The sequence below is a fragment of the Python bivittatus genome, unplaced genomic scaffold (genome assembly GCF_059951505.1).
Source record: "Python bivittatus isolate LINGU-HERP-01145 unplaced genomic scaffold, Pbiv_v1 ctg000080_np1212, whole genome shotgun sequence".
Classification (NCBI taxonomy): domain Eukaryota; kingdom Metazoa; phylum Chordata; class Lepidosauria; order Squamata; family Pythonidae; genus Python; species Python bivittatus.
In genome coordinates, this window is record NW_028277035.1 from 54,626,834 (window position 1) to 54,651,822 (window position 24,989).

General features: G+C 36.0%; 1 protein-coding gene across 1 annotated transcript in view; it reads left to right on the plus strand.

The window, feature by feature from the left end:
* The window catches only part of SYN2 (synapsin II), a 143,873-nt gene that overhangs the window by 95,468 nt on the left and 23,416 nt on the right, over nucleotides 1-24,989 (plus strand). The window contains exons 6-9 of the mRNA XM_088134116.1: nucleotides 11,737-11,799; nucleotides 12,616-12,758; nucleotides 19,701-19,775; nucleotides 22,959-23,061. Coding sequence (XP_087990242.1) covers nucleotides 11,737-11,799; nucleotides 12,616-12,758; nucleotides 19,701-19,775; nucleotides 22,959-23,061 — 384 coding nt within the window. The remainder of the gene's footprint in view (nucleotides 1-11,736; nucleotides 11,800-12,615; nucleotides 12,759-19,700; nucleotides 19,776-22,958; nucleotides 23,062-24,989) is intronic.

Below are 24,989 nucleotides of genomic sequence, written 5' to 3' on the forward strand. Positions count from 1 at the left end.
GACAGGAATTCAATATTCTGTTGCTATACCCTGCAACAATAAAATAGAATTACAATAGTCTTTGTGGAGTCTGTTCCTGACCTGGCCTTCTTCAAAAGGCTGAGACCTGTTTAGCAAAAGCAGAATCTGACTTAACATGATTAGACTCTTGACCCTGCACTGGTCATTCTTTTTCATCTGTTCTGATAAGATTATTCAAGAGGAAACTGCAATAAATACTTAGTACTGGGGCAGTTCCTAACTTCTTCACTATTGAATGAATGTTTCTCGTATTGTTTCAGATATGATTTGGCTTGGGATGCAGTTGCATTTTCTTACATTATCATGGGGTTTTGTTGTTACTATTTTGGATTGACACATAGTTTCTGTAAAATAATTAAATTACAATATCCATGGAGACACATATACTATTTTGTACTACAGCATGCTCAGCATCTTATTTAGCAGTACTATAGACATACTTTAAAATCAGATATACAAATGGCTGAAATATTTCACACACACCCTTCCCATTTCATTGATATAAGTCTTTTTATCAGAGGATATTCCACTACTTTGGGCAAAATATGCTATGTTCAATATAATCTGGAGTCTTCATTTACAGCAAAATGCTTTAATTAATGAATAAAAAAACAAATAAAAATTGCCAGCTATAATTTTTATTATTTTGACAGATACATAGTATCGGTGTAAAACTAATCCATATATATGATACTTAAAACTTGTGAAAATGTTTCCTAATTATTTTAATGGCTTTTCTCAGTATTGTTTGAAGTTCTTTAAATTGAAAAAGCAAATATGTCTAATAAATCAGTAAATTACAGCAGAATAGTACACAGATGTTATATCCAGATTACAGTAATGATTTTAAAAAATAGTTTTATTTTGAAATCTTTTCTTTCTAGCCACAACTGCCTTAGAGAAGGTTGTATTTCATTTTCAAAATGAAAGAAAGGATCTGCTTGTCCTAAACCAACTGTAGAGGTAGTAATTCACAGTATTGGTATATTATATTAAGTTTAAGACCTGCAAGAAAAGCAATGATACTGTTTTATAAAACTATTTGTAACTATAACACTTAAAGAAAAAATGACACTGAATCCAGGAAATCATATAATGAAAAATATAGATGTTATAACATATTGCAGTCACACATTTTAATGAAATATTTACCTTTGTAATAAAGGTACCCTGTCTTAACTGTTTCCTGTATACTTGATGTTTATAATTTCTTTTGTTTTGTTTTTGATTATTTCCTCATTTCCCAGAAATAAAGGTAAGCCTTACATATGTATCCCTGGCAAGAAGAATTATTTTTTCCCTTCCTCAGTGACAGCATTCTGTCTTGGAATAACCTTTTGTCTCAAGGGTGCATTCAGCTGCTTATGTTTTCATCCTTCAACTGGTAGCACAATAAATCGATCCTTAGTAAGTCTTGAGGTCTTGTGATCTAGCAATATCTAGAACCCCTCTACTATCTGATCGTATAAGACTAATTGGACTGCCTTTTAGCATTTTACTCCCTTTCCTGCTCTATTTAAAATGTATTTCAATTTTTGCTGCATCTAAAAGCCAGAGACTTGTCTGTCTTTTCTCTGAATATATAAAAGAAGCATTTCTGCTTCTTTTGTTCCTTTTCTTAATATGTCTAATTTTTGTAACCCGTTAACCAAGAAGCTTAGGTCTGTTTTATAGAATTTGTTACTCCCTAGTTCTAAAACTAATTTCTCAATGAAGCCACTTGTTTGTTTTAATTTATCTTTCAAGCTTTTTGAGCCTATGACCAGTTGTTCCCTTTTATCTGAGGAAATAACTTTCTTTTGAGCAATGACATCAGTGTCCTAGTACATTTCCTCTGTGCCCTGAGGTCATCATGCTTTATCTGAATTAGCATAACAAGATGATCACATAGCATTCTGATATCACCTTAATGTATAAGGTAGTATCTGAATTCCACTTCTCTTGATATTGTACTGCTAGCTTTCCTCCCTCATCTTGCTGGATGGTTGCCATCATCTTGTGCTACTTGGAAATGAGGCAGAATCCAGTCTTTAACATTCAGGACTAAGACACTTTTGAAATCCCAGGGATTATTTGTATATCTCAAATGTGACTTTCCAGTTTCTTCCTAGCATTATCTTGTTGAATAGTAAGCCCCATCATTTCCTTCTGTCAGTTGGGAGAACTGCAAATGCCATCTGAGATTTGGAGACACTCCAAAAAAACTCGTTTCCATTTCTACTGCTTTCCTTCAGAATGTCTGCAGAGGAGGGGGTTGCTCCAGACCATCAACTTTTGCAGACACTATCATCTGGATAGTCAGATCCAGGTTAGAGGTTTTATTTTCCCAGAGTCTTGCCTTCGAAAACCTGTCTGTCACCTTCAACGTGACTCACAGAAACCAGGAAGAATAACAACAATTAGTTATTGAAACTGTGATTATTCAAGTGGTCATTGTGCATCATGTGAACTACTGCTTTACTCTCCTATAGGTGGTCTATCCTGTTTCCTACTTCCCAGTAGCCACTCTGGTAGTGTTTTGCCATAGTAAATTATGAACAGTGAGTTTGTGGATTTAAAGGCAAGGAACACACAAATGAAGTAGAATTGAAATATTTCCAAAGCAAAGCAAAAGAATAATATTAAATGCAAATTATATTGTACCCACAGACAAGGCAACAAAGCAAAACCTGGCCATGTGCCATAGAGGAATGTAAATGCAGAACAGATTCTCATGTTTTTCCAGCACTTGCATGCTTTGTCCTTGTGAGAAGCAACAGAAAACATCCCCCAGATTGTACCAGTTATTGTGCACCCCCTTTCCTGGATATCAGGTCTACACTGAAACTTCTCCTTAGACAGGTTCTCAAAAATTATTCAAGTTCTAATGAAACACATTTCTTGATTGTGGTGCCTGCCCTCTGGAACAGCATCACCCCGGAGATTCACTTGGCTTCCTCCCTACAAGGTTTCTGTAAGTCTTTAAAACCTGGCTTTTCTCCCAGGCCTGGGGTAAGGTTGCTTGTTGGGCCCCTGGCAGAGTTTTAGTAATGTATTGAGTGGTTTTTGTCTAGGCATACATGTCCTTTTCTCTATCTCTCTCATTTTTTAAAATTCCTTTTAACTATGTAAGCCATCAAGAGTCATTTGGGAGTCAGGCAGCCTTCCAAATCTACTTCTTGCCTCTCAGCTAGCAAAGGTTTATGTCAGATGGTACCAGCAAAACCCTCCCTGCCACAGGTTGCTGACCTTGGAGTTAGCAAAACATTTATAAAAGAAAGAGACAACACTCTTTTGCATCAGAAGATGAAAAACCAGCTAACTAGCAGCTGGAGGAGAGGAAAGGCGGAAAGCTCAAAAGCTTGCTTTAGAAATCTAAACCCTTTCCAAGCAATGATATGCACATAAATAGAAAAGAAAATCCATTTTAAACAGGAAAACACAGAGGTAAATGGGACCCAACGTTGATTCCTCTTTGTAATTACAGTAGTTTTCCAGAGTGGCAGTACAGACAGTCAAGGAAGTGAAGGGATTTTTGATAGGCTAAGGCTAAGAAAAAAGAAGGGAGGGTTCCTGTGGTTATGGTCATTGTAGAGTATGTTAGTCTGGAACATTAATCTGCAAGCCCAAATCCCTTGGTGGATTTATATGTTTATAAATAAAATATATAAATAAGTACAAAAAAGAATAAAAGTTAACAATACAAATGAATAAACAAGGGATTTAAAACTGTCATGGAGGTTATAACTTTCTAATATACCATTAATTACTTGTAAATAGTGAAGTAGGTTGTATCATGTTAAAAGACTAACTATTAAACTTGAGCTAGAAATGAATATTAAGAACCATGGTTAACACATAAATCTCAAAATTATGTGTTATAATAAGTTCAGTCCATATTACTAAGAATCTGTTCTGAGGTAAATATCTCATAAAATTGAAATATATATTCTGTGCATTAGATAAATCCACATTTTTATATGGTACCAATCCAGGTATTGCAATGCAACCTAAGAATGATTTCTGGTTTGAGTTGAAATCTGGCTCAGATTTACTTTTAAGACATGAAGCGTTTCTGGACATTGAAGCATATGCCCACAATTTTGTTAGCCATTCTTCCATTGAAGGGATCAGACAACCTTCTGGTAAGAAGCCTATAGTATCCCCAGGGCTGGCTCTAGACATTTTGGTGCTCTACAAAGCCATGTTCTGGCATCCCCTATGGTTTGGCCCATCTTCTGATTTTATTAGGAATTTCAAAAAGGCACTTTTTCCTTTGGGTTTTTGAGCTTTATACCTAGGATTTTCAGCCCTGGACATTTTTTTTTCTTTTCTTGGACATTTTCACCCTATTTACACAGTAAGGAATGTTAATTACATCGACACCCATTGTCATATGGCAACAATTCTGTGAAATTATATTTAATCCTTGAGCAGGTGCATTGACTCAGAGTGTGCCGTTACTGTTTTTCGCTTTTTTATTGTGTTTTTCAGAAGTCTTTTCAATTTTGGTACCCCCTAAAATTTGGCACGCTAGGCTGGTGCTTATTGGGATGTAGCCTAGAGCCAGCCCTGAGTATCCCTGCATGACTTATCATATATAAGGCTAATTCCGTTTACTTTGAAGGGATATATGGTTTGATACAGTTTAATAAGTATAAATAGGTTAAAGTAGGAAATCAGCTTTTAAGATTTGTTTGATTCTAATGTGAATATTTTTCCAGAATTGTTGCACCTTAAACACTGCCACCAAATATGTAAGGATGATCCAACCTGCTCATTACATTTTCAGCAATTTTTTGAAATGAATTATCCATTTGGTGGATATTTGAACCAGAGAGCAGGAATGTAGAAAATTTAAACAAGACACCACGCAGCCTTAAATATAAGAGGAAGTCTAAGTCTCCTCTTCTGAGAAGGCTGCCCTGCAAGAATATATGAAAGGTTTGAACTCTAAATGAATAAAAATTCTGAACTACCATTCCTGTTTGTTCAGAAACTGTCAACTATTTTATATGGCTATCATTTCCTAAAATACAGTAAAGATATAATTCTTAACCATGTATATCCTTTTCTCTGTGGGAGCCTGATGCAAATAAAGGTAATGAGATGAAGCTCTAAGGCAACTGATAAACTAAAAATAAATAAAACCCCATATCTTAATATTGTCCAGGAGTTATTTATGAATTTAAAAAAGAAATAAGTGGATTTTTAACAAAAATATGTGCCTTCTTTTTAACGCTCTCCTCTGTTCACAAGGATTAGAAATAATTTAAAAAGAAATATGCCATAGCCAGTTGGCAGGGTAGCAGTGAAGACTTTGGAAAAGATATTCAGACACTGTGTTGTGTCCATGCCTTTAACAGTCAGAATAATTCTAGCAGTAGTTTTCCATGTAATATTCTCTGGAAGTGAAAGTAGGACTTTGAAGAAGCGGGATAGAAAGATAATTTACCCTTGAGCTTTGGTGTTGGAGAACACTCCTGAGAATACCATAGATAGCCAAGAAAACAAACAAATGGATAATAGAACAAATCAACCCAGAGTTATCACTCAAGGCACAAATGACCAGACTCAAATTATGGTATATTAGACACATTATGCAAAGACCTAGCTCTTTTAAGAAGTCTATAATGCTGGGAAAAGTGGAAGGAAAGAGAAGAATAGGATGACCGTCAGCAAGTTGTATAGACTTAATTACAGCAGTGATGGGTCCATTGTTTGAAGATCTGAAGGACTAGACTGGGGACAGATCATCCTGGAGAAGTTCTATTTACGTGGTCACTAAGAATTGACACTACCTTATGACACATAGTCAAGCCATATTGGGATTTCCTTTGAGCAGCAGATACTTTTCACAGGCTGGCAGGCTATTGGGGGTAAATGAGTTATGTAGTCTAGGTGGAACTAGACAGAGAAGTAGTTGACTGGCTATTGGTGGTAGAGGAGGCAAGCATGCAAACTGGCACTAGGCTTTTCCTCAGTGGAGGAAAAAAAAAAACTCTGGCACAAAACTCTGAATTGAGAAAGGAAACTATGGAATACTGGAGGTTCAGAGTTGAGTTGATAAACTGAGTTGGTTGTGACTTTTACAGTGAGAGCTGAGGAAGTCTGTCCTGAATTAATGCAGAATAAAACAGAAATTCAAAATTAACTGAAAATAAATAGAAGCATAAAAGATAAATTAAAGTTAGAAATGGCAACAGCTAGTTGGTTCTTATTTGGAGATGTTTGTTTATATAACTTACATAAGCAATATACTATAATAAAAAAGGTAAATTGTTTCTCAGACTGTATCAGTCTGGATTTCCCTCAACTTCTCCACCAAGATGATTTGCCATCTCATGCTGGATTTGACCAGCAAAGGCAGCCATTCAATCTGCAATCAGTAGATGATGATAAATAGGTACATATTTTCATGCCCAGAGGCTACAAGGACTTATTTATTCATTCATTCATTCATTCATTCATTCATTCATTCATTCATTCATTGATTCAATTTATATAGCTGCCCATCTCACTTTTATGTGACTCTTGGTGGCTTACATTAAATAAATAAAATAAATAAAATACACAATATAAAAACTAAGAATAAAATATATAGCAGCTGAGCATTATCCAACCAATCATCCATACAGCCAGGAGATGGGCTTTAACCCATACCCAGGACCCAGGCTCAGGCACAAAACCAAGTTTTCAAGGCCTTTCAGAAGGCCAGTAGGGATGGGGCCAATCTAATTACGTGGGGCGGGGCAGCAGATCTTAGCTAGTGAACAGCATGTACCTTCAGTTGTAAAGCTAAGGCTTTTAATAAACTTCAAGATGCATGTTAGAATTACAATCACTTGTGTTACTAAGATCTTATCTGGAATTGGTTTAAATTCAACATTGCTGGAATCTGGTAGGAATCAGAGAAAAACTATTAAGACTAAATACTAATTTCCTCTTTGGGAACAACAGAACTGGAAAACTGGTAGGAAGAGGACTGAAAAAGAATCCTGGGTTTAGTAACTTTCAAGGCTTTTTGAAGTAGCTGAACTGGTTCCTGCGAAATAAATTTTGTTTATTCCATTTATTTTTCATGTTCGTTTCTGTTCCCTTGAGGCAAAGAGAAAAAAGATAAATCTTTGTTGCAAATTGGATGTAGTTCCTGTAAATGAATTACAATTGCAGTTTTTTAAGACAAGGCAGGTAATAGAAACTTGGCAAAATGTGCAGATATCTTTTTAAAAGAGTGAAGGAAATTCGTAGAAGTCAAAAGCTCCAGAAGTCTCTGGCAGAAGTTCTTCCTGTAGAGGTTAAACCTAAATTACAACAAATTTGTAAAAATGCAGGTCTCGGTCTCTTCCTACGACTCTTGAGATAGGATGTCTAAGTAGTATTTTAGAAGACTATAGCAGTGGCCAACAGTTAAATGTAAGTACTCCCCTGTGGCTTTTAGATCTGAATCTTATGCAATTATGGGGAAAATGGAACATGACAAAACAGGAATTGGGAGAAATTGAGAAAAATAAAGGGAAGTTGCAAAATGAGAACCAAAGATTACAGAGAGAACTTTACCAATACATAATTCAAAACGTTAATTTGGCTAAAGGAGGAAAGGATTAGAAGAATGTTAGAAGCGGTGTAGGAAAAGCATGGGAATATAAAAACTCAATTGCTAAAGGAAAAACATGGGCCTCAGATTTGGAAGAGGCTGGTGGAGTGATAATATGGCCATTGAAACACAAGCATGTTCTCCAGTGAGGTTTATTCTATGTATGTGGTTCTAATCAAAAGCCTGGAAGATATCTTAAAAACCAGAAAGTCAATTTATTCAGTTGTAGGACTGTTCCCCTTTAGATTCTAATGTGGTAGAATAGCAATATTGTAAAGAATTGGACGCTCCAAAGAAGAACAATGCCTAGTTATATATCTTCGGCCATAATATACTTTGCCCCTGTAGGTCTGACATCTTGGATTCTTACTGGCAGTTTTGTGTTATCCTTGCCCAAAGCAGTAGGTTAAAAATGGAAGCTCCTTGGATTTTCATTGACTCAACTCTGCACATTTAGGAACAATCGTGCAATAGTAATTGCAGCAGATTAAAGATATTGATATCCAGTAAGTTCTGGCATCTCTTTCCAAGGATATACTCCTGACCAACTTGTTCACCCTCCTTAGACCTACTAGATCCCTAAATCAAATTACAATCCCTTAATATAGGAGGGATTCTCCTCGCCTTAATTTGATGCCCATGCTACTGCAGTCTTAGAAGGGAGATTCAAAGGTAACCCATTTGGTTTTGCCTATGTGGCAAAGGGGTTATTATGTTGCCTGTTTTATGCTGGCATATGTTCAGCATTGATAACTCCACATTTAAGCACATTTCCTGGTTATTCCAATCAATTGAACTTATAGATATCTAAGAGTAAAAACTCTGTTATCCTAAATATAACTAAATTCTGCTACATCGAATGCAAAATGTGCAGTTGACTGATTAATGAGCCCAGTGATTTTACAATTTATTCTTTTTTTTAATACAACTTTTTTTTTTTTTTTGCTATTGAGTTTTGTTCTGTATTGGTCTTCGACCACAGTAAAGATACTTGTTGAGAAGGAGAACAAACTATTACAGCTTGCTTTACCACTCTTTACAGGATTTATGAACAAATTTATGAAGTTGGATGTCACATTGAGTTTTGGGAAAGCATGTAACATGTGATGAGATACAACCACCAATAGTTACCACTTACTCTACTGCTATTAAAACACATATAGTAAGAAGAAGTCAGACACAAAATAAGGAGTAATAGTTCAGGTGAACTCTGAATACAAGAACTATTACAGAAAGTATTTCTACAAGATTAGAAAGAGCAGATCCTTTGGACTCTGACCATCTTTTCAATTGGGCAGCTGCTGTTTGGGGCAAAAGCACTCTAACTTCAGGATGTGATTGACATGATTTGGATTTGTGTGCCAAGAAATGGAAAAATTCTGAAAGCAGAACTAAAACCAATGAGGGAGGAATGGAAAGAACAAGGAAAAGAAGGCAATTGGAAAGTTTTCCAATGAATGAAAACTTATTTCACTGCTCAATTGATTAAAAAAAATGTTTTTTTAGTTAGTAGCAGAATATATTTTTATATATCCAAGTAGCTAGCCTTACATCAGATAACATTATTCTTCGATAGAATAGCCCAGTTTTGGATGATGATAAAGAATTATGGCTTAACTATTTAAACAAGCTTTGAAAGTTGGCATTATTTTTGATAAGCATTGTTATGTATCAGTGAAAATCAATATATAGTAACTGATAGCAGTCTTATATTTCCCTTTCCTGATATATTGCAGATTTGTTGTCATTTTCATTTCTAGTTTTTGTTTATATCAAAGGATTTTGATTGGACTGAAAAGTGCAGTCCAATTTAGAGAAGAAGATAAAGTTTAATATATGGCAGGAAGAAAAGAAGTGAGCAAATTTATGACTTGAATATTGGCAGGAGAATCTAGATACAAGAAATCCATTTAAGTGGCATGTAATCAAAGAAATTAGTAAGGTTTTATCCTGGCAAAAACACAATATTTCAGTTTTAACTAGTTGGTCTAAGGCATAGCCAGCCTACTAGGTGGCATATCTTCCAATTTTGGCAGATCTTGCAAAGCTAAGCAGAGTCAGACCTGGGCAGAATATAGATGAAAGACCACTAGGAAATCCCAGGGCTTTAAGCCATAACAGTTACAGTTACGCCCTGGTCATCTCCTGAATGGATTATTGTAACACGCTTTACATGGGGCTGCACTTGAAGAGTATCCAGAAGCTTCATCTGGTGCGAAATGCAGTGGCACGGGCAGTTATGTGTCCCCTAAGAGGACACATGTCACACCTCTGCTCTGTGAGCTGCATTGGTGGTCAGTTCACTTCCAGGTCCAATTCAGGGTGCTGGCTTTTTACCTTTAAAGCCCTATGTGGCATGGGGCCAGGTTATTTGAGGGACCGCCTCCTCCCAATTACATCTACCCATCCATCAGATCTGGCATGTTGCAGGTCCTGTCTGCTGAGGAGTTCCATTAGCAACCAATGAAATTTGGGAGTGACATCAGAAATTCCTGGGCCAACCAGATCATGAGATGTCATAGGAGAGATACAGGGGCCTGTAAAAATACTTCCCCAAACCAAACTAATGCATAATTTGGACAACCTCCTGGACTCACAGCTCCTGCTCAAATAGTAAGTGGCAGCTCTGGCCAAAAGGGCTTTTGTACAGATCCGTCTGGTGTGCCAGTTGCACCCTTTCCTGGACCAGGAGTCCCTTCTCACAGTCACTGACACCTTAGTCAATAAGGCTAAAACAAATTTGAATAAATAAATTCAAGGTGCTGGTTACTACTTTTTATATTGCACATCCTGGCTATCTCAGAGAGCTGCTTTTCTCTCATTGTTTCTTCTTCACTTTGCATGATGCAATTATATAATTCACATAATTTACAGGATGACATCATCACACATGCAATGTCATTTTAAAGTAATTGTAGCCTCTTTCAGATATTTTTGCTCTGAAGCAGACTGGACTGAGAGTCACCTACCTAGAATAATGCAGGGAGTTTGTTAATGGCTGAGTGTGGACTTGAATCTGGATTTCTTCAGTCCTAGTCCATCACCTTAACAACTTTCTCATATCCCAGAAACTACTTTGGCAAACTTACCCATATTTATGCTCCACACTTGGAGTGGATTATAAGTAAAATATACACTATTATAGAGCTAGTGGATTCTACAGAATTATAACAGTCACACACTTTGACAACAATAGCAAAGAATCAGATCTAATATATCAAATACATTATACTGTAATTCAAAGACAGAGTTCTGTGAGTATTGTAAAAACTGAATTCAAATAAAATGCAACAGTTATAAGAGTGAGGGCTGAAAAAAAGACCATTACTCACAATAGACACTGTAAAAAAAATAGCAATTTTCACAAACTCCATTCAGAATGTATTCAGTTTTCTTATGAGAATGAGTTTCCAAACACAGCACTGAAAACATGAAGCAATTTCTGCTGTTATTTTCTTTTCCAAGTCCAAACTGCCAAGTGCTATCCTTGCTGTTAGAGAGGATGCTGCACATGCAATAGATATGAGTAAGGCAAGTAACCTAGTTTGTGCAGTCTCTAGCTTATTAAAAAGCATTATGCCCAAAGCCATGATGGGCAGCAGAGATCATTGTCTATCAAATGGCAGCCATAGCATATGGAAGATCGTAACTTGGAAAGTAAAGCTAAAAATACATTGAATAAATATCTCATTCTTAATTTTTCATGCAGTAACCTTGGCCATTCTTACATATTCTGTAAGAGAAGAAGTGCTGGGGAAACAACTTCAGGAAATAGTCATGAAGTAATGCTGAAACCTAGCCAAATTCTGCAGTGGGATATCTAGTTAAAAACTCCTCTCCAATCGATTACAGCTTGAGATAAAGCTTTTGGTAACCTCTGAACTTCTTGTCAAAAAGCTAAAGGAAAAAAGATTATTTAGAAAAAATTATACTTCCCCCCAATACACAAAATATAATGCAAGACAAACAACAACATACCACAACGAGGGTGGCATTTCAATACCAATTTCCAAGATTTCTAATGAACCCTTTCTACCTACAGAGAAACATGATCTTAATGAATTGTCCATTGGTTATGTAACTATTTTAAATCTCTCTCTTTCTCTCTCCCTCCTTCCCTCCCCCCCCCTTTTCCTCAGCTGACATTGCCAACATTTCCTGTTGTTGTGAAGATTGGACATGCTCATTCAGGCATGGGAAAGGTAATCATGTTTTATTTATGTATCTTGGGGAAAGATAACAGATTACTTTTTAGAAGTTTGTTCGGTAAATATTGTTCATTTCAAACTCTAACAAAAGAGATTAAAAATTCAGAACAATAATTATGGAATATTTTGAAGCATGTTTCATGGTGTCTGTCACTTTATATTTACTTATTTTTAGGTGAGTCTCTTGAGCATAGGTTTGTAAAACTCTCTTTTAAATCAAATCATTTTGAGTTGAAAGACACTTCAAAGAGTAAAAATATTCATATGACTAAAATAGAAAAATTGCTTGTTTCAGAAATAGAAAGATTTCATATAGTTCGTGTTAGTTATATAATAGTCCCAGCCTATTGATTTTACTTTTGGGCAAATTTCTCACAACTGTTTTTCAGGATTATTGTATTTATGGAATATCATGAACTATCCTACATACCTCAGGATTTGTAGGAAAGTCTTAGTTTTTGGTAGAACGTTTAATCTGTCTGAAAACTTATATGTAACAGACTTTTCCAACCTGTTGGTCCCCAGATACACTGGATTGCATTGTATTATAGCCCTCATCACTCCCTCAAAACAATCAGTTTCTGACTATAGATTATGCGGTTTGTAGCACAACAAATGTGAAAGTTGGAGGAGACTGATACAGAGAGATATTACTAATAGTTAAGAATGACTGGTAATGTCTTTGTCTGAGAAATCTATTATGCTTAGAAATTCAGTGTCCATTTTTTCCAGAAATTTAATCCTTGTTTATTCTTTTTTCTTTTTCTTTTTTGTTTCCATGCGATGAATACTTGTGGATGTTGAAAACAGGTCAAGGTAGACAACCATTATGATTTTCAGGATATAGCCAGTGTGGTAGCACTTACCCAGACCTATGCTACCACTGAGCCCTACATAGACTCCAAATATGACATCAGGATCCAAAAGATTGGAAACAACTATAAAGCTTACATGTGAGCAAATAGATTCTGGGGTTGTGTGGTATTGTTGTTCTTCCATACTGAGATTGAATGAACATTATTCCCTCTGTTTTGGGAAAGGTAGGTAATGTGTTCTCTTTAGCAGTACTGTCAATCATCAATTCTAATATGGATTAAATTATTCAGAAATATGAACTGAATCTTTCCTTTTTCAACCATATGTATTCTAAATACATTCTATTCTAGAGTGAGAACAAGAGGCATTCTGCACAAATATGAAAGAGTTATTCCCCTGGGAAATGTTATAAAATAATTTTCAATATTTTATTTATGTATTCTGTATTTATCAAATTTATGTTGTAGTTAATTTAAAAAATCCAAATGAACTTCAGTAACATTCAACTGAGAAAATAATGTAGCTGTAAAGCAATTATAAAACAATCAAATAAATACAGTATAGATATGATATAAATGCATAAGTGTCATCGTAAAAATATGGAAATAAGAAATAAAAACTACAGTTGGAGACACTAAGTAGGTTTATTCTCCAAAAGAGTAGACTGTGGGCATGATAGCTGTCATTGACTATCTGGAATGTGCCATGTGGAGAATGGAGCAGAATTGTTCAGTGTTGCTCCAGAGAGCAAGATAAGAAACAATAAGTATACATTCCAAGGAAGTAGATTTCCATCGGATATCAGGGAAAAAATCACAATGTTACCTGCAGCAGTAGGACAGACTCCCATGAGAGATGGCAGACTCACCAGTGGAGGTGTTTAAAAGGCTAGATGACCACCTGTGAACAAAGCTATAGTAATGGATATCTACATTGAGCAGAGGGCTGTACTAGATGATCTCTAAGGTCCCTTCCAAGCCTTACATTTTGTGATATTATGAAGAAAGTTTAAGCTGTCAAAATATGTTCATTTTTTCTTAAAACAGGCCCAAGAGGCAGATTGAACTGTGAGTGGCAGGGAATTGCCAAACATTGGAACCACCAAGGACACCCTCGTCCTAGTGAATTTTATGCAGGCCTCCTTCTGAGACAAAGTATGCAGCAGGTTAGGGTTAACCCTAGGGTTAACCTCCCTTGCCAGCTCTTTGGTGAGGGAGACCCCTCACTTCATTCCATCTGGTCTGTCTCATTATTATTATCATCTTAAAGGGGAAAAGAACCAATTCTTAGTAAAAATGTTCAAAAGTTTCCTCACCCGGTTGCCTGCAAAATATTTAGTACTACTTTGGATAAATAGGCAAGTAGATTCATATGTATTGTGTCATAGGTGTTTCTGGACCACAAGATTTGATACAGGACATACAAACCTCAGATAGCACTTGCGAACTTTTTAAGCAAACAGCTTAAAAGCAAAATAGATTTCTATTCCTTTGCAAGAGTTACTTACAACTAGAGAAGCCCAAAGTTTTCTCTCTGCTCCTTGCACCCATCTGACTGATAAGAAGGAGAGTTAAGACAGGAGTTATGATTGAAAGCTTGAGTTATTTTCAATGGATAAAGCACTCTAAAATAAAGCATTATTTGTTAAATATGTGGAGCTTCCTGCTTCAGGCCAAGTCTGCCTTGCTTATGTGTGAAGCCTGGTACGGTAGCTAGTTTGAAATACTGTAGTGCTGTTTCCATGTTCCCTTCCTACTTTCTTCTTAGAATTAAGGAGAGGTTTAATGGCATGCATTCTCTCTCTCTTTGGCTGTCATTGGGTGTCTGGCTGGTAGAACTTGGTGTTTTCCATCTTGGCCTTCCATCTACTCCAGAGGGTAGATTTGTCCCTTTTCACAGCACCTCCTCTGCTTCAGCACTCTTCTCCAGATTTTGCCCAGCACCGGTTCAGGAGACTTCAGATTCCCTTTGACCCAAGCATCCCTTCAACAATGCAACACTGCCTAGTCCCTCTTAGGATCAACCATCATTACTCTTTACTAAAAGCAATAATGTTCAGTGTTGCCATCTAGTTCCCTCATGGGTTGTCAGCCATCACACCACGTCAGTTCTCTCCCAAATGTACTCCTTTCCAGCTCTTTATTTTTTAAGTCTCACAGTCCAGCTAAGCAACCACCCTTTCTCCTACAGGTAGTCCTTGGGTTATGACTTCATAAGTCATAGTCTTCAATAGTCCTCAATTGGGACCAGGAACTCCATCACTAAGCAACACAGTCATAAAGCACAATGTCACATGACTGCATCACTTAGTGATGGCAATTCTGGCAGACCCAGTTGTTGGACTGTGCAGGTCGTTCAGCGAGGACTTCATATAATCGCAACTTCTGACTTCCTGCTCGCTTCTTCATTGGCTTTGCTTGTGGGAAGCTGGCAGGGAACATCAGAAATCATGATCACATGACTGCAGAATGCTGTGACGGCTGAAACTCCAAGGAGCCGTCGTAAGTCCCCCTTGTTCAGTGCTGTTGTAACTTTGGTCATTGAACAAATGGTCGTAACCCACGGACTACCTGTATAAGAAAAAAATCCTATGAAAAACTGTTATCTCTCTAATCTCAGATTTCCACTTACCAAATTAAAACAAAATATTTAAGTGCTTGTGTGGCTGTTCCTAAGAAGATATGGACTCTTGCAGGCTGTCATGTGTTGATTTTAAAGCATACCATATTGCACTCTTCCACTCTTAATGTTATAATGAGTGTGGTGCTTATGTGATTCATGGGTAGGTTGTTCATACTTATTATCACAGTGTGAGTTATAGTTGAGTTAAAGAAAGTAAGAGAAAAGATTAGGGAAGTCCTTAACCCCACATTTCTTGGCTCCCTTCAATTTTAGCAGATTAAGATCTTTAGCCTTCTATTAACTAGTTAAGAGGCTTATTACAATTTTTAAGGAGGCCAAGAATTTCTACCCACCTTTGTAACTGAACTCTGGCATGGAGTACATGAACTGTGCAAAATGAGAAACAGAAAGGAAAGAGTAACAAAAGAACAGATTTGTTTTCTTTCAAAGAAATAATCAATAGATGTGTATCCATTTGGCTTTTTCAAAATAATCTGATTTGAAATTAAAATGTAAAATCTTGAAACTGCTTGGCCTAGGGCCTTGAAAGAAATATGCATTATATAGATTGTTATATCAATGTTCACCAGACCCAAATATAAAATTCTGCAAGAATATGCAGAACTCATTGCTAAGTGAAAAAGAAATGTGTCTATAAACTGCTTTATGCAGAGTGAGATTTCTTAATAATAAATATATTACAAAATGATTCAGTAAAGTTTTTCATTATGATCTCTGTACATCACACATATGACTCTAATTCTGAGCACTTCTACTTCTCTGAAGATATTCACAGGTGCACAGTTTGCCACCTGCATCTTGTAGAAATCCTTTGCCTCTTTCCTCCCACTCACTGATTTTAAGCTTTCAGACTCTGAGTCCAAAAATAATCAATCCCCAATTATTAGGCTTACTCCTAAGGAGGCTGGTGTTCTTCCTTTAATATGTCCTTCCACTGAAAAATATTCCTCAGCTGTAGAAGTTTCCATCAGAGGTGCAGGGGCAGAATCTATATGTGAATCAGAGGTGTGGGGGCAGAATCAACACAAATGACCACTCAAACAACCACAGCTGCAGCCCAGCTTCTTCCCTGTTTTGTTCAATGCAACAATATTTTATACTTAGTTACTACAATATAAACATTTCTAAAGATGTGTTTTGAAGATATTTCATGCATATATCTACTGAATAACATTTATGTATATTGAATAATCTCAAACATACAGTAGTTATATTAGAAATTAGTTATATACAATTTTTTTTCTCCTAAACTAAGCATTCTGTATGGCACTCAGATAATTGTTAAATTGCAAGATATTGTCAGGTTCTGTCAGGCCTAGCCCAAGGAACTCCAGGAGATCAAGCATAATCAATCCAGCAAGGTTTATTAGCTACAACCCCTTAACAAGAATCTTCCCAGAATGAAACCAGTTCCCAGGCTCAGCCAGTTCACACCGATGGAATTTCTTAGGGAGGTGCCACTCTCCTCCGCTTATCTCTTCCTCGCTCGTCTGGAGATGAGAGCACATTCTTTACTCCCCTCCCACCATTCCAGTCCATCACAGGTTCAGCCCAAAGAACTCCAAGAGACAATGCAAATACAGTTCTGTTGCATTTATTAGCTACAACCTCCAGACAGAAAATCTCCCCAGACTGAACCCTAATTCCCAAGCCAGCCAGCCACAACACCATGAATTCCTTAGGGAAGTGCCAGCCTCATCTTCTTGAACTTCCCACGCTCCTGCTGGGGGCTAAGAACACGCTTATCTCCCTGAGCCTGGCCTTCATAAGTCCATTCCATCACAGATATACTATGAAGCCCACCTCCTTTTAGAACTGTTTAAATGACTGAAAAGAAATTCACCATGTTCATTCAGTGTTAAATATGTAGCTAGTTACTATTCCTTTTTTTCTGAATTCAAAAGAATCTCCCACTGGAAATCCAGATCATGGGAGCACAGGTTTCATAGTATTAAAAATGTCTATATACAATCCCCACCCTCAGGATCCAATGCAGATTGTGGCCTAGTGTTTAGCTTTCAATGAAGATTTATTAATTTATATTAAACATTATCCACATCCAACTGTTAGTAGTTAACATTGTTTTATTAATTTTAGGTGGTTCCTGTGTATTATTTATTTATAATATTTATGTTGAGTCATAAACCAAGAGACTTTTAAAAGACTCTCAAATACATTCAAGTAACTGAAAAAAACCTCAGTTCAGGAACATAAGTAAAATAATTGGTACCAGATTTTTCAGACTATGTTATCTGTCCTCATTCTTGGTGAATTCTATTTCCCAGGGCCGTAAGCACTTTGAGAATGATCCAAAAGTATTTCAACCTTTGTTGAAATACCCAAAAAAAGAATACCCCCCCCCAAAAACCCAAAAGAGATGTGGCAGTTTTAAGACTTACATTAGAATCAATTCCTTTAAGCTGTGGGGTACGGGGAGAGGGCTTGTACAGAAGCCTAAAACAATACAGGCTGCTTTAATTAATACAATACAATACAAATACAATACAAAGTTTTATACTTTAATGACCAAGTATAAAATATATACAAGGAATTTGTCTTCGGTGACGAACAGCAAGATCAACGGTGCATTTGGATAGCAACAGGAAATTAATAAATAGTAACAATAACACTGCCTAAAGTGCTATTCTTGCAGGTCTCAATTAATTTTTCTGAATCATTTTTTATGCGTACACTGCCCTGATATTTACCACACTTCAAAAAAAAAAAAATCAGAGGAATTAACGGTATACCAACTCCTTAAGAGTGGGAAAGAAAGATAAGCAGATATTACTAAGGATGCAAGTATATAAGGGTCAGTATTAATATAATCAGCATAGCATGGCAGTGGTACATTCCATCCCATTTTCTCTGATGTGAGAAAGGAGCAAACCAATTTTCATATCTCTTATTGTGTGTAATTTTTCAAAGATACATATTTTGAACACATCTTTCCTTAATATACAGTATACATGCTTGGAAGAAAGTTTAAGGACTTAAAAAAGCAGAGTTGGGGAGAATCTCATGTAGCAGATAAGTTTCTTATTTCTACTGGGGCTGCCACATGTGGAGTCTTACAGCCCAAATCAGGTAGCCCTATTTCTATTTATAGATTTAATAATTAAACCCAACATTTCTAATTTTGCAGGACTAATGTCCCTGTAAATGGCACAGATTCACCCAAATTTGGTTAGAGATGTAGTTGTTTTGAAGTGTTTTTGTAAGATAGCACTGTGTGATTAATCTGTTCCTCTAGTTTCTCTATTTCATATATGTACATAGAATTGACCCTGGTGCTGGCATTCAATAATTGGTGCATTTTTCAAACAGAGATGTGAATAGATTTAATTTAATTTTCATTTTTATTTCTTAGTATGCCTTCTCAAAGGATAGAATATTAAAACCTTTGAGACAATGTTCTTTGGCTTTTACAGTTAAATCATATTAAATATGAAAACACTTGATGCATAGCTATACTCAGAATCAACATAAAACATTATTCTGATATGTAGCTTGATGTTCCATAGTTGATTTTGATTATTATTTTGTGTGTGTGTGTATACTTGTGATTTTAGCACAAACATAGAATAATTAGTTTAAGGGCTGGGATGGGAAATATCAGCTACTTTGACAGCTTCAATCCTATTTTCAAAATCTCTGGTAGCGTAACCTCCTATGTGATTATTAATTAATGGTCAATTAACTAAACTATAGGTAACTGGATAATCTCTGGTAGCGTAACCTCCTATGTGATTATTAATTAATGGTCAATTAACTAAACTATAGGTAACTGGATATTTCCAGTATCAGAGCTCTTGCAGATGTTTACAGATTCAGACATGTGGGTATTAATAGCAATACATTAGTAGTATGTTTCAAGGAAGTGACACAGTGTGAAAAAACGAACACCACAAAAGTACATATAGGAAACTATTTGTTTTTTCTCATATAATTTTTCTCTTAAAATACTATGCAGAAGCACATAGGTTTTACTTATAATACTTGTTAAAGATTCAGAACTCACAATGTAATGATTAATCATATCATTCTTTATGAAATTATATAATTATTAACACAATACCAATTATCAATCATATTCAGATTTCTATTTAAGTTGAGCAGGAATGTTTTCTTTTTTAACTTGGCTTCATTGAACTTAAATTCTTAAGTTTATCCTTTGTGTTGTTAAAAGGACTGCAAGTTGATTCAATGCAGAAAACATTTATTTTTTTCAGTGTCTTCTTTCTTGATCAAATCAAATTACATACTTCTGTTTATTCGGGGGGGGGGTTCATTATTTTTTCTTAATTTTATATTTCTGTAAGTTTATTTTCACACTTGTTATTAGGAAACAATTTTTTTCTAATAAGTGAACAGCTAATAACAAACTTAAATTGAAAAGATCTGTGTGCTTCTTTAGCATCTCTTTTTCTCCACAGGAGGACTTCTATATCCGGAAACTGGAAGACAAACACTGGATCTGCAATGTTAGAACAAATTGCCATGACAGATAGGTAAATAAGTATTTCTGTAAGTTGTTCACTCAAGAGTTTGTATTTATTTTTTTTGTGTGTGTGTGTGGTTTTAGCTTTTCCTTTCAATCATTTTTAATTTCTACAGGAATCAGAACCCCTGGAATTGCAGAGACGTTAGGGCCACTTCAGAACATGTAATGCAGAGATTGCCAGGAGCAACTTGTGAAACAACTGCTTGAATGGGAAATAGTTGTGGCAGCTTTAGCAGTTCAAAAAGAGGTGTTTTGTGGCCAAAGCACCTCTTTTGAAGCAGTTTCATGGCTTTAGAATAGACTGTTTTTTAATGATACCTTGTTTTTATTTTAAAAAAAATTCTCAGCATGCATGTCATCAAATCACTTGCTGTTTTTTTTTCACTGAAGCCATAAATTATGCTTGGATTTGCATGACGATCTTAGCCTGGCGGGGCCAGAGCATGATGTGAACATGAAAACTCAATAAGTTCTGTGGAGGAAGAGTGGCAGTTCTAATCCAAAACAGCATTCAGGCAATTATGAGCCAAATAGTTCTCCCCCAGTTAGCCGTTCCGGGCAGATGTCTAGACCCAGTTAGTCAAGCCTCACCTAATCAATCCTCCAAGAAGAAGAGAATGAAAAAAGCAACACCTCATTACATAGTTCACTACTTTTGCCTAGTTATCTCAGAACACATTTCCCAAATACTTGATTAGTTTCATTTGCCAAACAGTAGCACTACTAACTCAAAGGTCAAGCTGTTTGTAGACAGTCCTCTTACAAGCACTAACGTGCACCATGAATCCAAAAGGAAAACAACTCTCAACCCTCACTTTCCCTCATTCATAAAACTAAACACTACTCTGGAGACAAAATTCAGATGAATTGGGAACCCCAAAACAGTACCAGGTGTATTCCTCTGTGACCAGTACCAGCAGGTGCCAAGCTCACTTGGGAAAGAATGTAGTCCCTAATCTGTGCTGGAACTTTCCACTGAGCCTCAACAGACTCATGGGTGGGAACACAGATTTACACGTATACTGGCCCAGCACAGATGAGATACATGGGGTGCCCAAATATTGATTCCGTTCCTACAAGCTTTGTTCCAAACATCCCTTCATCTCCAACCATCTTGCAATTATTCAGCATCAATTCCTTTCCATCTCAGAGCAGATCCCCACTGACTCCATGGCATCCCACAAAAGAGCCCACAGCCCTTTTCATCTCTAAACTCCAAGTCTTACAGGCCTTCTTGTCCAGTTTGGGGTACACTCCACCCAGTCCTCATCCATCACTCACTTTCCATATCATAGAAAAAAAAACAGCAAAACATGGAGCCATGGGTGACTACCTCCTCAACCTAGGCTTGCATGAAAAAGGATTTAAAAATCGGAAATCTCATGTCCCATCCATTCACACTTTTATCAGGAATCAGGAATCCTTCAGAGTTTATTGGGGAGGTATATGCAGGGCTACGTGGAAAACTCAGAATATCCATACTGCCGACATAAGGAACTCTTGATAAAATCAAAGATATTTCATGGAAAAGGTTTGAAAGCATAATATCCCTCCACTTGTTGCAGTCCATCCATTCAACTATCTCCACCCTTGGGTTGGTTTTGTTTCTGTTTTTTGTTTTTGTTTTGTTTTGTTTTTTAGGCTACAGTGTAAAATATTAAGTACCCCTCTGATTCTGCTTTTTAATTTGAGAACTACTGAAATATGAGATTGCTTTACATGTCTAGTTCAGCTTTAGAATATGAGAGAAGAAGACTACCAAGTGTCCTTTTGCACAGTAGAGAAGCCTGGAAATGTCCTTTGTGTGTGAAGGAGAGAAGTCTGTCTTCAGTTCAGCTCAGCTCCTGGGGTTTACAGACATGTCCATATTGACTTATTGGCAGGAATGCAGAAGTCGTTGACCATTGCCTTTTTCTGGGATGTTTTCTGGAATTCCAAGTTTAGTCTGTATTCCTGTGCCCCCATCGAAGTGCTAACGAGGACCAAATCCTTTTGGCTTTTTTGAGATTATCCAGGTGATCAATCTTGGGAAGTTCACATTAGGGATGTGTATTGTATTGAATCAGATACCTAAAGCCTACGGTGTCGATATGCTTTTCCTTAGCAAATAGTTCAAGGAAAGCCTAGTCTGTTCAATATCCTTTTTCGTATGTTCTGCACACATGACCCATAAAATATTCTTAGTGCTTATTTGTTTTTATAATAAGGGTTTTTCAAAATCACCTTTCTTTTATTTTACTTTGATTTTTCTCCAGGTTCACAATGAAAAGAAGAAATGTTTAGATTCAATTGCTGAAGTACTTTAGAACAAAAGTGATTTTTAAACAAACTTAATCACTTCAGTCAGCACTTCTACAGATGTTGAATTTGACATATATCAAAAAAGCCTCTTAGAAATGAAGCTGGCAAAACATGAGAAGCTGTTTTTTATGCACCATGAGATTTCCTCAGTGCTTTTCCATAACACTTTTTCTATGTGTATTGGGGGGGGGGGGGTTCCTCAGAAACTTTCTACTATAATGTCATATTGCACCATACAGAATGTATACAACACCACCTTATGCATTTTTAATTCAGAGTAATCATATATTTGGGACTTTAAGCAAGATTAATGTAAGAGATGTATTGTTATGCATCTTTAGCAGATGTCTGTTTGACTATATAAACATATATCAGTGACCTTTAGCCAGGACTGCTCCTGATAATTGACTTCTATATGTTATCTTTGATTAGTAGACATACAATATTTTGTATGTACAGCTAAGAGAACACTGATGTATTGATGATATTAAGAGAAGTGTAGTATAAAATGAAAAATGCTTTGAACTAAGAAACAGCATATTATACATGTTCCCCCAAATCTGATTCATTCATACTAAACTCTCTTGTATATTCTATGGCCACCGCTATTTGGAAGACTTTTGACCAAATCTCAAAGCTTTCTCAAGTTTTTAATGTAATGCGTGTTGATGCCTAAAATAGATAGACTGTAGCTGCCTCATCGGACCATTTGTATATTACAAAAACATGACAGCTTAGACGTATTCCAACTACTGCCCTATACAACCTTTCGGAATGTGGTGTAAAGAAACATACTCTGAACGCAGCCTAAACCCAAGCCATTTAGCTGAATCTCCGTTGTGACAAAATTATGTTTTTAAGCTCATGGGAACTTCTCTTCAAATTCCAGATACAAGCTCTGGATCGACAGCTGCTCTGAGATGTTTGGTGGCCTGGACATATGCGCTGTCAAAGCAGTTCATGGGAAGGATGGGAAGGATTATATCTTTGAGGTATGATGAGTGCTTTTTCTCTGTCACTGCTGTTATTTTTTATTATGTATTTATTTCTTGGATGTTGAGGCCTTCTGACTATAATAATATATAGATTATTAAAATTAAAAGATATAAAATAATATATCTTTTTTTTTTTTTAAATGAACATGACCACCTGGACAAAAATCACATAAATAATGTTCAAGAAAAAAATCACCAGAGGCTCCACAAAGACCCTAAACCCAGGCTTGGGAACAGATCCTAGACTTAAGGGACTTTTAGAACATTTGAACGGTAGAAGCCATACATCTCTCTCTCTCTCTTGTTATTGTTAAGATAGGAGTAAATTAACTTTCCATCTCTTTGGCAGAGATAGGCAATTCAGAGTGCTAAAGTTTAGATAGTTAAAGAAAGCTACATATCATAGTAAGTAACATTGTTTGTGGGAAAGCATAATCAGACCATGAGGTGGTTCTGAGCATATAGTCTCAGGCCAAATATCAAAATATTTGCATCAGATTTTCCTAAGCTTTTCTTTCTAAGTGAACTCTCCATTATTGCTTTGGGCACAAGATTTATAGGTTGTCCTTTCCTAAAACAAACCCAAGAAAATTACACTTTACATGAAAAGGGAAATTAAGAATACAGTCATATATCCTTTCAGACATAAAATATATATTCCCATGCTAAATATTAGTGTATGCTACTGGTCAGTTAAATGTCTGTATCAAGAGGTTTATGCAACAAATATTCTTTAATTCATAGAAAACACAAAACTTAGAGGTTATTTAACCAATAAACTGGGATGCATTTGAGCTTGGTAAATCTATGTATTGAGGAAAATGGAGATGAAGTTGGCAAAGGTATACAAAAGCTGTTAGCAGATAAAAGAGACAGTAAATGACATTTCAGCCCTAGGAAGAGAAGGAGCATGGGAAAGACTCAAAATAACTCCCTTATATTCTATATGGTATAAAAGGGGGCAGAAGTAAACTCTTGCAGACTTTCACATTTCTGTTATTATACCCTGCAACAATAAAATTAAGTTCCAGTAGTCTTTGTGACATCTGTTTCCGGGGCTGGCCTACCTCAAAAGACTGACACCTGTTTAGCAAAAACAGAATCTGACTTAACTTGATCAGTCTCTTGACTCTGAGAAAATGAGAAGAATATTATTTTTTCCCACTTTAAACTTTGTCCTTTCTAGGCAGAGATTAGCACCCAAACCACAGACATCTCCTGAGAAAATACAGAGATAAAAAAAGTGAAAATGTTTCCCGTTTCTTTTCTCACTACTTTTTTTTTTGTATTGAGGGGACTAAAATGGAAAGTCCTCTCGAAAAAAGATGTTAAAGTGTGCTTTAACATGTGTAAGATACATTGTTTAATATGCTTATTAAATATATGCCTAATATGTATAAAATAAATTGCAAATGTGAAAACATTCTTGCCAAATGTATTTTATAACTATTTTATAGTTTTAAAATATAGACATATATATAATTTTCTGAAAATTGCAGAAGGAAATATTGAATACTTTCCTAATCTTAATGCTAATCAAATCCATGCCACTCAGCGTATGTAATTTTGTGAAATGACTGATTTTTTAATAAAAACTTCTTAGTAAAACTTGGAAGGTAACTGTTTATCACTACTTGTTAAAAAAGATTTTAGGTGAGAGGTAGATGACAAATCTGTTGGCCTAAAGTTGTCACAGGCAAATTGATAGCAGTCCTAATGTTTCAAATATTAACATTATGACTTTGCTACAACATTCAGTCCTGTTTCTCTAGATTTGGAAAAAAAAAATCACAGTCATCAAGGATATGGATAAAGATTATCATTGTTATTATATATTTGGGTTTCTAAACTTAAAAAAATATTCTTCAAAAGCTCCATTGGTTTTTGTCAGCTCTGATTAGGGGAAAAACATTAAAGAAAAGAAA